At 39.2% G+C, this 18,608-nt stretch overlaps 1 protein-coding gene across 4 annotated transcripts; it reads left to right on the forward strand.

Moving 5' to 3' along the window:
* Window positions 1-11,208: 11,208 nt before the first annotated feature.
* LOC119720195 lies at window positions 11,209-18,419 on the forward strand. Of its 4 annotated transcripts, none has more exons than XM_038189775.1 (5): window positions 11,209-11,345; window positions 13,290-13,363; window positions 14,281-14,353; window positions 14,770-15,939; window positions 16,325-18,419. In XM_038189775.1, exons 3-5 carry the CDS (start codon window positions 14,294-14,296, stop codon window positions 16,655-16,657), a joined length of 1,563 nt encoding a protein of 520 aa, XP_038045703.1. In that variant the 5' UTR covers window positions 11,209-11,345; window positions 13,290-13,363; window positions 14,281-14,293; the 3' UTR covers window positions 16,658-18,419. The 4 variants fall into 4 exon arrangements, with proteins under 4 accessions (XP_038045703.1, XP_038045705.1, XP_038045706.1 ...); XM_038189776.1 differs by lacking the exon at window positions 11,209-11,345 and adding an exon at window positions 11,563-11,736; XM_038189777.1 differs by lacking the exon at window positions 13,290-13,363 and having other exon boundaries at window positions 11,263-11,345.
* Window positions 18,420-18,608: the final 189 nt, after the last annotated feature.

The raw sequence follows: 18,608 nt of genomic DNA on the forward strand, positions 1-18,608 counted from the left end.
GCGTTTCTCTCTGAAATGACGGGACCGATAGCTGTGTGACTTGCATGCACTGTACCACGCATCACTGACAAACGCGTGCCATCGGTCACGTGCCCTCGACGAGCGGTGACTGGGTTTGTATCAATATTTATTAGATTTAGTCACGTGATACTGCTGTCAACAAGAGAGAGAAAAGGCTAGAAATCGTCCCTGGGCGGGAAAAATGATAATCATGATCATCCATTTGTCTTCGGGCTAATGGTTTATGGTTGAAGATTTGCTGTCGTGATGTTTTATTCAAATTATTTTGCAAAACCCGTATTGAAAGCGAGCCTTTATTCTTGCTGTATCTGTCTTTTACCCCCACAAGGCAAGGACTCCATTCTTTGCCGCCGCGGAATTTTGATCGAGAATCTGACTTTTTCCAACTCTGACTTATTAGACGGCCAGATATATATGAGAATATTTTATGGGTTACAGTTAACATAGCTACCAGCCTATATCGCTTTGAGCATCGCGTACTGGTGAACATTAAAAATCCAAAATGGCGTCATAATAGAAACTTAGTTCAATCGATGACACCTTAATGAATAAACTATGACGTAGAAACAGACTGTACTAGGGCAGATATCTGTTTAATTGGTCGGTTCAGGGCACTTTGGGATAATGCTCAAACCGATTGAGACTTGTTGAACATTGAAGCTTAGCCATCAATTTCTGAGCACCAAGGTGTATGTTCCCTGTTGCTGTACTTTATCTTATTTCGATGAAGATGTAGTGTAATCTGCCGTCTCACATTGACGCAGCTTGTTAGTAGAGCTCAGAGAGATTTACCCCGTCCGTTCACACGCTAATAGTGTATGCATCCAATATATCTTCATCGTTTCCGTAGGTATGCATGTTGGAGTCTGTACCACAGAAAGACAGACACGGCACCAAGCAGTTCCGACTCATTAAAAATGATGGATTACAGTACAAAACTACATCCATCAGACAAGATAATTCCCCTTTTCAACCGGTTACTTGTAATTCTCTTGGAATTGTTGTTACAAGGAGTGACCTGGGGAATTTGTTAATGTCCAGTCGTTGTTTATTTTGCCCAGTTATTACGGCAGAATTTAATATATTATACTGAGGTTTTCATCATGCAAAAGGACAAAGCGGTATACAAAAACCTACCTATTACATGAAGCCAATTTATTCTGAGCATTGAGCGATTTAAATTCAATCTCCAAAGATCAGGAATTTTCTGCTTTCCATATAAAAAAAAAATACTGTCATTTCATATCATGCTTCCGAGTATTAATTGCAGTACATAGATAAGGCCAAACAAAAAAGTCTCCGGTTTCTGGTATGCGCGCGCGTCGCCGTAGCCATGCGCGTCGGCAAAATGAAAACGTTTTTTTTTTTCAATGAAAGATGATGTCTCAAAACCACCAAACTCACTGGTTTGACTGGAATCCTGCTGCTGCACAATTTTAACGTGTTTTTAGATTGGGTTATGTTCGAGAATAAGCTTTATGTGGCCTCTCTGGACTTCCATATATTTGCACTAAGTTTAGTCGGGCACCATTTGCAGTCATCAGCCGACATTGGAAGCAAAACAATCAGGTAAAAAAAAAAAAAAGCCACGTCGCCGCACCACTTCTTGGGCAAGCTCCATACCAGAAACCGGAGACTTTTTTTGTTGGCCTTAGGAGACAAACGAAGGACGCTCACAGGGGGAACGGAATGATAGAAACGCGTTAAAGGGAATGAAACGAACTCCAGTGATGTGCACTGAATGAGACACAATAGCATGAATCTGGCAAAGGGACAGAGACATTGAGAATACAGGATGGAATAATACTTTATTTATTCAGATTAATTGGTAAAAACACCTGTCTCCCAAAAATACAACTATCCAATTAAAAGTAGTATACCAAATTTGATTAAAAAGCGTCCAACAGAGGAAAAATACATTAACAACAATAATTCCCTTAATTAAAATAATTCCCTGAATAATATGAAAAATCTGTGCGACAATTACATGTAGTCGTGTATATTATAATTATTTTGAGTTGCATTATAACAGTGTGTTAATTATCTCAAATTTCTGAAAGATTAACGAAATACAAAGTCAATTGCAAGACTGAGCAGGAAAATATATATTAGAAAAACTGCATAGTTATATTTCTACAGAAATTCTATTGATAGAGGATAGTCGTTGTGTTTTCCAAGCTTTTGATAGCATTTTTGAATACAACCGTTGAATGTCAATGAATCGAAAAATAACAGTTTTGAATTTATGGGACGGAGCAGCGTTTTGTGCATTTTCACTTTGACGTAGGCCATGATGACATTTCATGCCAGATTGACTTATTCCTTAAACTTGAGCAGCCTTCGTATTTCTTAGACCTCATGGGTAGACTTTATGCGTATAGCGGCCATCTTATAGGGCATCCTTCGTTATTTTAATTCAGTAACAATGAGTGCTTAAAAGGTTTATTTCTGGTATGTCACAGCAAGACAAATGTATTGCCTTGATGACTGCTACCTATAAGGTCCATATACGCCTTTTTAAAAAAATATTGTGGGCAAGAGAGAGCGCCTTTTTTTCAGTGGGTGACCTCTCTTGTATATTCACCCCGCAAATGTATTATATTATGTTATTCATTTTTTTTAAATTATTTCATTGAAAATAAAACATGACAAAAAATAAAAAGCCCCGCTTCCTCCTTTTTTTCCAAAAAACCTGGACGAGAAACATGCTTTTTTTTATTCGGCCTAAGGAGCCTGCCGACAGGTTGCTTGTATGAGGCTGCATCCTAAGGCCAAAAAGAAAAAGTCTCCGGTTTCTGGTATGCGCGCGCGTCGCCGTAGCCATGCGCGTCGGCAAAATGAAAACGTTTTTTTTTTTCAATGAAAGATGATGTCTCAAAACCGCCAAACTCACTGGTTTGACTGGAATCCTGCTGCTGCACAATTTTAGCGTGTTTTTAGATTGGGTTATGTTCGAGAATAAGCTTTATGTGGCCTCTCTGGACTCCCATATATTTGCACTAAGTTTAGTCGGGCACCATTTGCAGTCATCAGCCGACATTGGAAGCAAAAAAAAATCAGGTAAAAAAAAAAGAAAGCCGCGTCGCCGCACCACTTTTTGGGCAAGCTCCATACCAGAAACCGGAGACTTTTTTTTTGGCCTAACAGAGTTCCACTCGAGTCGAGACTGAGCCAAAGAACTCGAGACTGTATTATTCGCTGCATACTCGATTCTGGTATTCTTGAGTATGATTTATGTAAGTCCGAATACAGCTATTGAGTTCAACAATGTACGCTCGAATAGATAGTGTCGAGTAAAAAAAACTCACCGAGTACGAGTCAACATCACGAGTAATAACTTCGCGTAGGCTACAAGACGTGTTTTCCCCCTAAACCTACAAGTAAATTGGCTTTGAATAATATTCTACATTCACACTTTTCGTATTTGTGTCTGCAGGCTATAGCGCCACCTTGTGTCAGTGTTAACGATTACTCCCATCCTTAATCGAATAAAAGGTACGTACAGAAATTCGCACACAGTATATGCTCAAGTTCACAGCTTTAGGAAAAATGTACACGGTTCAAATTCATGCCGACATTTAAATTGTTGTTGACGTCACTGCGATCCATTTCGATCGCTCGAGAGTTGACCGTTGCTCACAATTTGAGTTTTGTCACACATGGCCATCAATACAAAAGTCATCTATCTTCCGTTCACACGGCGCTAATCGAGTGCCGTGATGAACTCACTAATTGCTAGCGGTAATGCCTGTGTACTGGTAACTTATGAAACACTGTTTGGAGTGATGGTGTTGTACCAATGCTCGTTCTGTGTACCGTGTGTGTGAACGATGTAGAATGGTGGAATGTGTGTCCCCGAGCAATGCTGTTTACTCTGATAAGTGCCTGTACGAGTAAAAGATAGACGTTGTTTCAGATATGTCTTAGTAACGTTTGTCAGTGCCTCAAATTGGGGCTTTAACCTTTTTTATACGAATGAGAAAGGATTCGGTTACCAGCTTCAACATTCTTTTGAATGATGATTAAAGCAAACGTTTTAAAGGTCTCTTAACTCCCCCCCCCCCCCAAAAAAAAAAATTGCGTGTGAAGCAGAATGTCCCGAATTTATTTGCACCCTGTAGGGTGATTAACGCATTCGTTACGTATTTTTAAACCAATGGTACTGCATATAGCTCTGGAAACAATGTTTAATGATGCCACATATTATAACATTTTAATGAGACAGCGATTAATTCAGTTCTACGTTAGTCCATGGCTCTCGGCTGTTGTAATCAACTATACAATTATGCTATTGGTATATACCAATATTAACCTGAATGCAAATATTGCTTTTCTACATTCTAAAAAAAAAAAAATTATGAAGAACTCACTTTTGAAATAATGAAAACATTGTTGAGTGTATTTGTGTTCCTAGCCCCCACTTTATAAGTCCCAATTATACTATTTTCATCATGGCCGTACTTACGGTTACCTTATGACAAAAACAAATGTGGATTTAAATTATGTGGTGTCTGTATCGGACCACTCACCGTCCAATACAGATACCACATAGTGTATATTTACGTAACAACGTGTAGTTGTTGCTTTGTGTACTGTGCACTTGTTCAACAGGGTTTACAACGATCAGTGTACATTGTGAACTGTGAGACAAACATGTTCATATAAAATTTTATAATACGTCGAAAGTTTTTCTTGAACCCAAAATTGGAACCGATCCGTGTTGATATCGAAAGTAGGCCAGTAGGCGATAGCGAATGCATTGCACAGCGCACACCCAAGACATTGGAAATCGTACCATGATTTTGTAAACATTATTCAATGAGAATTTGCACCTAGCCTATCACATATCGTCGTGTGCCCGGCAGAAGGGCATATGTGCATATGCCCTTATGCAATAGCGCGTAATGACCAAAATGTTCCCAGCAAAAGGGCATATGCAGAAAACTGCCTCCATTTGAATGAAATTTAAACATTTTCATCAGAAATTAATACAAGTTGTTCCAAAACTTATGATTCACACGTGTGACAAATTTCAAATTCGTACGATTTATATTACGTGTGGGAGAACATTGGATACATAATGTGCGCGAGGGAACAATGGAACCTTTCAATGCAATTTTCTTGAAAATGATTTTTGCATCAGAACGCTCATATGCCCTTCTGCCGGGCACCTGACGATATGCTTTTGGAAGTCAAAATATTCAGTCAATGATCTTGGAATGAACAGTTGCGACCACTTCGACAGATTGCTGCATGATAATCAGTTAGTCACAATACAGGGACTTATGCAGCAAGAGCCATTTTAGATTTAGATAGATTCAGCTGCGACGCGTGCAAACAGCAACCTCCCAGGAAAAGACCCTCCGAGTGATCGATCTGCGCTTGGCATAAGACCTGGACAGAGCTGGTCAACTGTTGACATAACGCTCTAAGATTGATTTAGAAATCAGGAAGGCTTTCGAGTAGGCTTCGTTTATTCAAGCTGATGCCAGCGTTGTCAGAGAGTTTCTGAAGTTGTTGGATCAGGACCTACATGGTTTTGATTGCCCTTTGGTCGGCAGCCATGTTGGATCACGTGACGTTACCAATGGCGTTACCAAAGTGAGACTTTAGGGGAGTTTTGTTTCTTTTTCTAGTGATGGATCACGAAGGATTGCTCATTATTAGAGTGAAAAATAAGAAATGTCAGGGGTACGGTGTGGATTTCAGGAGAAAATAAGTTTTTACCGACTTGTTTTTCATAAATGGGTCTTGAAACTCATTTACCAAAAAGGAACGGTTGTCCAAGGAAACAAGATTTATGGGCTGACATAAAATCGATTGGGACTTTTTTTTCAGGATCGAGAACCTGGTTAGAAAATTGAGATGCAGGGGAAGGAGTAGGGTTTGGAGAACGGTTCTTGCCTCGCTTATATGCATGGATAAACACATTTCTACCGATTTCCTTAGCTACAGCAGTCTTCTCTGGGGACAGAAACGAGTTCTCGACGGCAGACTGATTAGGAACTAATTGGTGCGGAAGGAAAATGCGTGAAATTCGGAACTCCACGAGTTGGAGAAGTAATCAATTGTTGAATGAAAGTGGGGAGAGAAAAAACAATCAAGTTGGCTTTGAGGTTGACGGGTACCTGGGGTGAGAGGATGAGGCAAGCGACCTCACGGTGAAAGGCATAGGAAATGTCACGTGATGATGCCTGGCACTGTACAATTTATCAATTAACATTTTATCAATAAACTTGTGAGTTGAGATTATACGCTTGTTGCTCTCTGACGATTCAAAGTCTCCAAATATCCTTTAGTTGCCACCGAAGAACTCGGTTTCAAAATTGAATGATGATTCTTTTTTTTATACCGCCACATACTTAGATTACGAGAGCTGATGAGAGAAACAGACTCTCCAGTCAGATGTACGAACAAAATTTAGTGCCAGTGCACACTATCCAACTTCAGCGCAAGACCGGCTCGGCTAAGGATATTGGACCATTTCACTCACGTGATGCAGACTGTCTACTGCGCATACTCGGAGCACTGACTTGAAAACAAAATCGTATACGTCAATTGCGCTAGTGTTCTCATGGTTGTTACAGGTCGAAGAATTGTTGGTCGTTGAATAACCGTTCCTAGAAATGAACTGAATACAGTCATAGGAAAATCGATTCGGTTTCTATGATTGAAAAACAATCTTGGTTACATTGTCCAGCTCTTCCATCAACAATCAGTGTCCGTAACACTGATTGGATTCTCCATCTTTTATCAACTTCTCTCGAGACGCAGCTGTGATAACTGACATCTTGCCTTCTTATTAAACCTCAAGGTTGCAAAGACGCGAATCAGAAATGTTGCAAAAAAAAGAAAAGAAATTGCTTAAGATCGATGCAAGCATGGAGCTGTGTTTTGTAGCTCCATGATGCAAGACAGTAAATTGTTCACTCCGTAAACCACAGTGTCCAGTCGTGAGAGAAAGTTCTAGTCTGAAATATAACGTGCTGCACCGCTATGCCAGAGAATTATTGAAGCAGGCCGGTGTCGGGCGGGGGGGGGGGGCTCAACCAGGTCAATCATGATAATCAAGAAATCCTCGATATTTGACCTGGAAAAGATTCTAAGGAACTTGATGATGATTCGATTGTATGACCTGAATACCATGCATCAGTTCTGACGATAAATCTCATAAATAAAGATTCAATATACGGCACTCCGTGAGCCCAACATACCTTTAAAGGTGAACATCCTTTCGAAAATTTTAATTTAAGAATCGCACCAAAATTCTACAATTTTTGAATGAATCTGGTCTTCATTTTAAGATTAAGAAACCCTTTTTTATGCAGTGGTTTTGAGTCCAGGGGGCAAAATCGGTATTTTGTTTATGAAAGGTGCCCCTTTTTGTGTTTATGGCATAATGGTTAAAAGCGGGGGGAGAATATTGCTACTAGTTTTTGTTTTGTGGTGCTGGCACTTAAAGAAAATATCGGCAAAGTGTCGCGTCGCCGGGGGAAAGCTATCCCCAGATCAGCCATCCGCCTGAGTTCATCGCAGCTTTTATGTTTAATCAAATTATATTGAAAACAAATGGAACTAATATGCGCAGAGTATAAATACAAACGTATTGAGATCAATGAATGGTAAGACATAACTAGACTTTGTGGAGACGGCAGAGGCTGTAAATTCATTTTTCTAGCTCCAGTTTGACATGAATCTCAATATCTCCGCAGGTTGACCCGTGAGGTAAATTACATCTCGTTCTCTGAGTGCCGAATAGAGCAAACGTCCCTCCTCAAACACAAACTGTCATTTGCAGTCTCGCTTGTTTTCCTACCCTCTTCACATCCGGAAATTCCAACTTTACCAATTACAATAATACGTTCCTTCTAAAAACACAGGCCACAATCCTGACCCCGTTAAGTTTGTTTATACGCTTTACGATTAATGATTCTTGCCACTAGCGCGGCTATTTTGTGATGCACTCTTCTGCTCTTGAGCAGCACCTCCGCATCGTCGCCTTGCTTTCTTGTGAAGGCGAAATCTCCCACCGCTGTACTCTCTTTGATCTTCACTCTATGCTTTTAGCCCTTCTCCAAGGGGAATTCATCTTGTTGAGAGAGGCTATGCCGGAGTTGTGTTCGCCTTGATTGTTTCCCGTTAGATTATCCCAGCGGCACCACGTTGTCACTTCATTTGTCACCACAAGACGGCCCGGTCCGCCAACTAATTACACATCCAAACAAGACCCAGCGGGAAGATAGAACCAAATCATGCTCTTCACTGTTTTAAAATTGTCTGTTGAACTGCATCCGATTGATGTAAAACTAAACAATTTGGGGGGTAAATCCTCTCCAACTGGCCGTTTCATCCGCAGAGGGTATTAAAAAATGCTCTTATTTTATAACGATTGTCTGTGATTGTCGCAAACAAACAACAATTTTCGACTGTCTGCGACTACTTGATACCTTTGCAAGGACGTATGTTCTTATTAGGTTCGCTCGGCAAGGAAAAAATAACCCTAAATAATTAGCGTTTCCTGTATGGATGATTAAGGTAACTCGAGTTCCCTTAGGTATAAGCCTGACGACAATTATTCCCAGAAACGTCCTTCGAAATTCCCCTGACTGATAATTGAAATTGCAAAAATAGCCGTTTCTTTTCTTACGTGTCGCCAACCGAAAATTGGTGTCGGTGCATGTATAGCAGTGTAGTTGATATTTTATTCATTATTACACAATCCAATTTCCCCAGTGCGGAAGAGGTTTGGGATAAGGGCTAAGTTGCAATCGATAAGGAAGTATAGTTCTGCGCCAAGATGTCTATTATAATGAAGAGTTTATAATCCATTTATAAGAATACAATAAAACAAGAAAAATGAAGTTAAGAAACAGATGTTGTATTGTTTATATTCTTGAAAGTTTCAAAACCGTCCAAATTTTTCACCTTTTTTCAAATGGATATGTCTCGTTTTGGTAATAAACTCTAGCTTTTAGGCCTAGAAGATAACATGCAGTTATACAGTTTGTTAAACAGGTTGTTTTGTTTTCATAACAATTAGGACACGTACGTGGAATATAGTAATCATAAAAGTCAACAAATGTTCACATCTTGATCATTAAAAGATATCAAACTCTTGACAGTCAGAATTTTTTTTGATTTTCTTACTGTAGAAGAGTGAATATATAGCCATCCACCTCCCGTAAGAGTCTATCGAAGATGGCACCAAATTATCGCTGGGATTCTGGCGTAGCTCAAGATATACGTCAAAGTTAAGTGCAGAATATTATCTTTCCTCACTTAAAAAATGCAATAGATGTGGTCAAATTCATAAGGGAGTATAAAGTGTCGCAAACCGAGACGATTTTCTGCGCGTTTTTGTTGCTCAAATCACGCAATGGGACCCTTATGTCAACATCCACACAAGTCGAGCACGTCTGAAGGAGAATGTTACATCATGCTTTCTTGAGAAATACGAGAGTCGAGCATGTTTCCCAAGATCGATTTCCACTTTGCCTCACGGGCTTAGCACAGCTCACTAATGTTGACACGCGTCATGTCAGTCACATTGTGTAAATGATAATAACAAAATGGCGTCGAAATTGGAAAGGGCTGAGGGTTGGGCAGAAGGCACCGAAAACACACAAAAAAAGACATTGGTTTTGCGGCCATCAACCGCATGTGTATTTTTATGTTCAGTAAATATTATTGTGCCTATTCTCTGTTTTTGCTTACGCATATAGGCCTATACCCCCAGATGAAGCAATTTCTTGTGTTGGACTTGAGCATTATGTTGGTCACTTTGTAGTAATGAGTCATGCTTGATAATCAGCAAGGTGTCGAATTTACTTTTCCCGCCATTACAAAAGATTTCCCGCGCTTTCCTTCCTCTAGAAAAAAAAAATCCTATTTGACTGGAGGGAGTGACGGCCGATCAATCTTGGTTGAAAGCCAGCGAGCGTGATGAGACTCAGTAATGTAACATTCATGATCAAAATCAAACACCATGGGTCCATGGCCTATTTCTTGCAGAACATCGTGTACAAGGCATGACGGTGGAGAGAGGAAGCCTTTTCGATCCCGAATTGAATTCAGTGTTGAAAATGTTAATGGCGTAGGCGCCAGTCCGTAACAAATTGTGCCATGTAGACCATGATCTTCATGGTACATCTCTCCGCCTGTTAAAATGAAGAAAAAAATATTCAGTTGTTCCTTAATTAGCTGGGCAACGTCACGTCAGCACAGTATTTAACATGGCTCGCATCAAACTTACAGTGCAGTAGAGGATCTTGAGGGGTTTGGGCAGTGGCGTAGCCAGGGGGGGGGGGGGGGGGGGGCGACATCCCCCCATGAAACCGAGACCGAGACCGATATGGTGTGAGACCGAGACCGAGACCGCGGATAATCATAAATAACAATAATCTCGATAAAAAACAAGACACATAATTACAGCTGAACAGTCTGTCCTTGAGATGATGATGTTGATGGGGATGTGAAGGAAGTGATTGAAAGCTAGGAATCACTTGCACCTGCTTGTGTCATGCGACTGTGCGAGTGCTCTTCATGTTTGTTTCATAATTAAATACAACATGACGACATAATTTATTGTTGGCACAGTCAATTTAAAAAAAATAATTGGAAACAACTCCATATATTGTTGCCACTTTTTAATTTTTTTTAAATTAAAAAACAAATTTGTTTAACGACTGTACAGTGTAAATCTGATGAAGAAACTTTAACTGAGGAGTGCGCATTTTTTTCTTATTCTTTGCAATGTTAAAACTTGACAAAAGTAAAAAGTTGAAGGTGGATGTTTCATCTGTTATAATTATAGGAACGTCTCGGATCCTAAACTCCACAGTCACCCCTCGAGACCAGCCAAAATATCGAGACCAAAGGGGACCGAGACCGAGACCAAGACCAAGACCGAGACCACAGCTCCCGAGACCGAGACCAGCAAAAAGTGGTCTCGAGACAAGTCTCGAGACCTACAACACTGTCCATATGTAAGACATTGACGACGTATTTCTCGTCTTCTCGTCTTCTCGTCTTCTCGTCTTATCGTCTAATAAAGCTCAATGAGGGCAAACGTAGTAGGGGGTCCGACTGTTGGCATGGGTCCGAGTTGACATGGGTCCGACTGTCCGATCCGAGTAGGTTTAGGACGGTCCGAGTTGGATCGAACTAACCCCCGGCACGGACGCAGCGTCCGGACGCTGCGCGCTGATCACGTCTTGGAGGAAATGATCGGTGCTTGAGGGCGCTATATATAGATCACTACCGTCGCCAACGCTATTATTCTTTGGTCGCCAGCGCTCGCGGCTCCCGTGACCGTGTCATTTTTGGTAAGATTCCACTGAGAATTTGTTTATTTGCAATAGATTGTCACATTTGTCGATTTTATTGGGTTATATTTCGATTACTTTTTTAAGTTCGTAATTTGATTTGTTTAGGCCCCAATATTTTTTTTAACAACCGCTATTTAAATTTTTAATGAATTAAATAGGCCCTAGGGCCTAGGCCTAATAAAAAATTAATGTACTGACTGCATGCACCAGACTAATGTCACTGAGTACAAAGTCCGTTAAGGCACTGTTACATAAATCGTAGTTTGACCCGTACTTTTATTGTTATTGCACACAATGAATTGGTCACACAATCGTTATTCATGCTTGATTGAAGTGATAATTTGTATGCAGTTTCCAGTTCCAGTTGGCTTACAAGTTGTATTCACTGGTGAGTGGTGTATTTTATGAGGCCATCCAGAAGTTTGGTTCGTTATTGATTTTAGGAATCTAACTAGTCCAAGAGTTGCCTTGTTGTTTATAACAGTGTCTTCGAAAGGTTTCAGCATGTTGTCATTAAATACATTGTTTCCCAATCATAGTAGAGCATACCACAAACAACTAGCCAGTGACCACTCCCTGAATTCTGTCTTAACGAACAGCTGTATTCCAACATTGAATACATGTAGGACACCATGTTATGAACATTGGGGAGTCAGGTTGGCGCAGCGGTACTTTCCTCACCTTCCACCGCTGTGACCCGGGTCGAATCCCATCTGGATCAATATGTGGATTGGGTTTTCAGTCCCTACCTGATTCCGTGGGTTTTCCCCAGAATATTCTTCTGGGCTTTTCCTCCAACCTCTAAAACTGTAATTTCTTCTCATTGTCTTCTCTCTAAGTTGGTGTGATGTTTCCCCTGGGATACTTTACCGACTATAATGATACCGATACAGATACTGAACAACAAACAACATGCTGTTCAAATTCAGAATTGTTTCATAATTTTCAGACAAAGAATAGTTATTTTTAGAGAAACGTTTCTGCAGCATGTTGTAGCTGGGATACAGGTGAAGCATAATTATTATGTTACTGTAAATCAGCACTAAGATGAGACACCATACAACAGATAAAATTTACATTTTTACCCCCCGCCCTGAAAAATTATGGTTTTCAAAATATTTCGGGTTTTTGTCTTGCAGGTCACTTGTGGGGGTAATTTCCATAAAATTCCTGATCATCCATCTTACTGGAAAATTCATTATCAAATGAAATGATTTTGGTGTCTTCTTCTGAACCACATCTTCCAAAAAGAAGTGGTCACAAATTTTCCAAAAACAATTACATTTAATTTTCAACTTTTCTGTCAATACAGATGCTAAACCTCAAGTTTTATAAAATCTTTTTATTTAACTGTTGTCGTCAATTACAGGATTTACTCAGTGTTGATCTGTTGTTCATAACAGTGTCCTAATAAGAATTATTCCATAATTTTGTCACACTCACAGTCTGCACCAAAGTATTATTTTCCTCAGCGTTTTGGCGGAGCACTTCATCAGAGCTTCAAGCAGACAATGACCTTTTCCCAAAATCTCCTCACTTAACACTAAATAAACAACAAATAGGGCACAATCTTATGAACTTGATTTGCAGTTCTATGAACTGTGGTCGTCCTTAAATGTCACGAGGGACACTTTGTAGCTCTGCCACATGTTTTTGCTGATGGCTGGCGGAACAAACTTCCCATTTGTGATATCGGACCTTTTTTATTGTGTTATGTGTTTTCCAGTCATTTTTTTTAAACAAAAAGTGTACCCATGATTGTGGCTGTGCACGTGTACGATGTAGGCCTACAAATCATTTCAAGAATACCAATTGCAATGCAGTATATGTTGGCACAGGGATTTGGATCCTATGTCTATACACATTTGTACAAGTTTACATTGATAAGACTATTGAGAGACTTAAGCCTTTCCTTAGTAATCCATGCTTATGACTTTGCAGGGTTATTAAGAGTACTCTGCAGTGTTGCTGAAGACGACCAAGGTGTAGGCCTATTTCTTCTGTTGAAGAACAAGGTAGGTATACATCAGTTTGCACAGTTTTACTCTGATGTAATAAAGGCAGAGTAGATCATTTGCAGCTATCCCGAAAGTAACTGACCAAATTATTGCTAAAAAGCTTACTTGGTTTAAAGATAGTGATGGCTTTAAACTACCTGTGAAATTGTTTTTTTTCTGGCATGCTGTCAATTTGAGAAAAAAAAACAATAAAAGAAGGTCATTTCAAAGGATGAGTCAAGTGATGCATTTTAGGAAATTCCGGTTGGTAATTTGTTTGTAATTGGGCAAATCTATGAAAGGGTGCGCGCAACCATTGATACAACGCAAACGCGTGCACAGTTGCTATTATTTGACGGTTCATGTGCGTGACAGTGCTGATTTTGGGCGCAATTCAAAATGTGACTCGGCAACTTTTGAATTGAAATCGAGATCCTAAAATATTGTTTTCTCGGGATAATTACAGCAGTTGTTAAACACCTGTTTTTAGATTTTGAGCACTTCTGTTGCTTCAAACGAAACAAATACACAAATGACAAATGATCCACTCTACCTTTAATGTATACATGTCCTGAATTTCATCATTTGAAGAAAAATTTTGCAGAACAAATAATGCTGTTACTTTTCAGTAAAGCAAAAAGCAAAACAATATTTGATGACAGTCTCTATAAATGCAACATGTTGATTTTGTATAAGAAAACACATGTCTCTGTGCAAATCGTGTAGATAATTAAAGGAATGGATAAAGCTCAAAATTGTGGATTAATTTCAATAAATTTATCTGTTTTAGCATCTAGAGCAAGTATTACATTTTCATACACTTGCTGTATGAATGGCTTGTTTTTCAGTCAGAATTTGAAGTATGTGTAGCTTGGTTTCATAAAAATAAACCATTGTTATTATCCATTTATTTGTTTTATAAATGTATTTTTTAGGACATAAGACATTATGAGCTCCACGGACAGTTTTGTTGAGGAGGAACCCAAAATGGAAAAGATTGATACAAGAGTAAGTAAGATGACCCTAAATGATTCAACTAGCCAGAAATTAAGCCAAGAGTTTCAATAACCTTGGACCAGTCCATTAATTGCCAGTTTTGCACTTTGGCCAAGACTCGTTTATCTCATTAAAAAATGGAAGCATACTGTAGAAGAATAAACTTGAGTAATGTAAAACGCCTAAGCTTCCTTCATAATTATTAGTCATTCTGGAAATGGTTGATAAGTTAATGTTTAAAAAATGCGACTTTCCTTTGTTTTTGAAAAGTAATTTTCGTTGAAAGTTTATTTAGTATTTTGAATTTTTGTGAGAACAATTACGAAATAGTAATAAGAGGATCGATTTTAATTAAAATAGAAATGTGAATCATATCATATGTTCCTGTAATTTTTGTTTTGATGGAAAATGTTGTTTTATTTCAACAGCCTTTCTTGCAACGGCGTCATGACGTTGTTGCTTGGTGTCTTGGTGTTCTGTTTATCATCGCTGTCGTGGGTGGTATGTTTGGCTTTGGAGCTCTCCGTGGCTGGGATGCAAACTCTGGCTGGACTCACAATGAGAGTTTGACATCGGAGGAACGATTCTTACCAGAGCCGTTTGAGCCAGAGCCTGGTGTGCCTGGTCGTTACGGAGACGATGCAGCAGCTCGATGGTATTACTGGAAATTGCCTCCAAATCAGGTCACTGAGTGGTCCAGGACAGCAGTCTGGTTGTGTTATTCTTGTCATCAGATGCTTATGTGGGGCTGTATCTTCTACGGTCAGAAACAGAAGCTTGTCTGGCAGTCCAACACGGCACCTCGTTACTCTGGCAAGTTGGAAACCTTTAATTACGTCGCATTGATCATCAACGCTGTGTTTCATCTCTTACATCTTGGACAGACTCACTGGACCTACGATGCCACGGCTCAAGACGTCTCAGTTGCTAGCTCACAGAGTTCCGTCATCATGTTGATTGTCTTGGTCTTGGTCTTAGAGTATCGCGATCGAGGGCTCGCGTTTGGCTGGCCTACTGTCAGAAACACTGATCGTGTTAGTCGGTTCCTGCTTCTCCCTAAAGGCACTGTGAATCTACTACGCAAGTACCACGGCTATGCCTTTGCTTGGGCTGCCATCTACACTTTCTGGTACCACCCTATGGAGAATACCTGGGGCCATGCCATGGGTTTCGCTCACACCTTCATGATCATGCTTCAAGGCAGTCTGATCTACACCAAAATGCATTTGAATCGTTACTGGCGTCTGGCTTTAGAATCATGGGTCATCCTCCATGCTAGTGTCGTAGCCTCTCAGACTGGTGGTCCTGATCTTAATGGTACCCTTCTCTGGCCGATGTTCTGCTTTGGGTTTCTCTGGCTGTTCACCATGACACAGGTTTATGGACTGCCGTTCTGGAAGAAGCTGCCATCTTGGGTCCGCCCTACTCCCTTCGTGATCTATCTAGCTGCCACTATTGGGGTATACTCGACCCTGCCAGATCGCCAGGGAAGATACTGGATACGATTGAATGAGATCATCCGTATACCAGGCATTGAGTACCTCGCTGTGCTGTTTTCTTGGGTTCTCATCGAGTTCCTCTTATTCATCGAAAGAAAGGTAAAGAGGCTGCTCTTGTTTGTTATAATCTTGTCAGGAAACACTATCAAACATTTATTTATTGAACCTACTAAATATCACAGACAGCTTACCTACTCGGATGCTCAGATAAAACAATAAGAACTTCGAAGTTGTTAGTTTCTCTACACTCTATCCAATTTCCTGCAAAACTCAGAGCCCACTTACGTCCCTTAAAGGAGTTTTGCAATTTTAACTTGCCTGTGAACATTTGCTTGTCCATACCAAAGAATCTTGCCAGGTAGGTTGTCATAGTTTTGGCATATTCTGCATCAAATAAAAGCACATTTTCTAAACAGTGGTTTAAAAAAATGTGTGAAATAGAACTAAATTTTGTTTGAATGTTCGTTTTATTTGCTTCAATCAGGCCCAAGCCAACACCAGACCTGAGCCACTCAGCCCAGCTTGGGAAGCCCTCTACCTCATGTTCATACTTCTCATCTACGTCTTAATGATAACGCTTAGCTCCCTGGTTCAGATTCTGGACTTGCAGATGAGTCTCATCTTACTCATGGTCATCTTAGTCTTCGTCTTCATTGTGGGCGTGTCTGTCTCCAGTATGCTACTGAAGCAGTGTTTCCGTCGGCCGGCTGGTAAACCGGCAGTGGCACCAGCTAAGGGTCAGAATGATGTCGGAGAAACTAAGTATGGCACAAATGAAAAAGAGAGTGGCATAGAGAATGTAGGACTTGAACAATAAATCCAAGTTTTACCTCAACACAAATTTAAAAGGTACTTTCTAAAAAGTTACAGATAGTACTTTTGTAGGCCTACCAATACTAGCACTGAGATTACTTTGTCAAAATGTTTGACTACAGAAATAATTGCCTTCATTAGGCATCAAAATAATGTCTAATAGACACTGAGCGGCTATCTGAGCTTTTCATCTTCAGTGGTTACCACTCTGGTGCACTCACTTCTGTATGCAAAGAGATAAGAGACAGTGATGATATCAAGTTTGGATCCCATGTTTGCCTAAGTATCTTTTTGATGTCCAGATCTTGCATTTATTCTGCTACACAAACCGATTTCTGATTCAAAAAGAAAGTTACCTATTGAGAAAAAAAGATTTTACAAAATATGTGGCTCTTTCCATAAAGTACATATCACTGACTAGTAACTCTAAACATTTCCCGTAATTTGCTTGCTGTGTTCACAAGTTATGTTTATTTTAATACAAACATCACAGAATTTGATCATTGAACAAGGGCGTTTTGTGCCTTCATGAATGAATGAAAATTTGAACAGGAAAACAGACAAAATCACCATCATTGTTTCAGAATAAAAATTCCTCATGTTCAAAACTGAAATCTGAATGTAAAAATAATGTTTCAGTCTTGACAAAAGTTATAAAAATCTCGTTTGTATCTGAATGCCTGTGTGTAATCTTTGGTTCTCACTCACCTCAATAGCTTCAAATGGCATTCCGTGGACAGCTGTAAAAATGGACTTTTAGTCCCCCTCTTTCCAAACGAGTGGAAGAGCATGCTCATTTAATATATGCTTTGTTGGTGTGTCAAACTTAATTGTTTTTAAGGAAGAACAATTATGAATCCAGGTCACTTTTTTTTTACTCACTCTGTAAAAGCCAGAAAATTGTGCAGAAGTTTTGTAAAATGTAAATATCACGATTGGATCACCATTTGAAGTTGTCTTTCTCACAATTATTTGTATGCAACCATTTTAAAACTGATTTTCAGTACTTACAATTGCCTTTTTAAAATTGTTACCAAAGATTTGTTGTATATACTGAAAGCACAATGTAATCTTTCATATTTTTGACAGCATGCTGATTAATTTTTTTTAGATTTTTCAAAAGAGTGCAGAATATTAATGTATATTTATTACTAATATTATGTGCAACCGGGTGTCAGCATATTTCTTTTCTTAATTGAATCGAGCTGAACATCTGTTAATTTCTGTGGACTATTTTACACCTAGAAAACACTGATTTACCCTCAATATTGGGTTTAATGTTGATTTTACTTCAGACTTTGCTTTAGTAGATTTTAACATTCAGATGTAGTTATCTTCAGTTTTATTTGTTTTTGCTTACATTTAAGTTTGGGTTTTGTTTTTCAACAGTAAGCAGATTAATGGGCATGATTTGTAACTAAAATGTGATTAATTCCATCAAACACATGTCACTATTTGATATGAAGGAGAGGTTAAAAACAAGATATACATAATATAAGTTTATGTTTAAATTATAGAATGGGAATTCACAGATGACAGTCATTTCGTTTTATTCCAGTGCCTTTTCAAGTTCACTGTTCCTTGGGGTAATTGTTATTGATTGTGATTGTTATTGACTGTGATTGTTATTGCTAACAAAACAATTATAACAGTTTTTTTTTTGGTTCCTTAGCATTATTTTAACATTTTTCTTAAAGAGTTATGCATTGTAAAGTGTGTGAAGGAATTAATGTTTTGTTCAATAAAATGACTACACATTTCAGTTATGTTAAAGGTTTTTGTTGTATTTATACATGACCTACTTCACAGACGATTTTGAAATAATTGTTTTGAGTTATATGCATGATGTCACTACCGTGTCAGAAATTCACATACTGCAAGACAAATCCATTACATGGATGCTCACAATATGTATTTTGGAGTCTGTTAATTCTCATGCATGATTCTTGATAGGC

Source organism: Patiria miniata, unplaced genomic scaffold, assembly GCF_015706575.1.
Source record: "Patiria miniata isolate m_02_andy unplaced genomic scaffold, ASM1570657v1 HiC_scaffold_9, whole genome shotgun sequence".
Lineage (NCBI taxonomy): Eukaryota > Metazoa > Echinodermata > Asteroidea > Valvatida > Asterinidae > Patiria > Patiria miniata.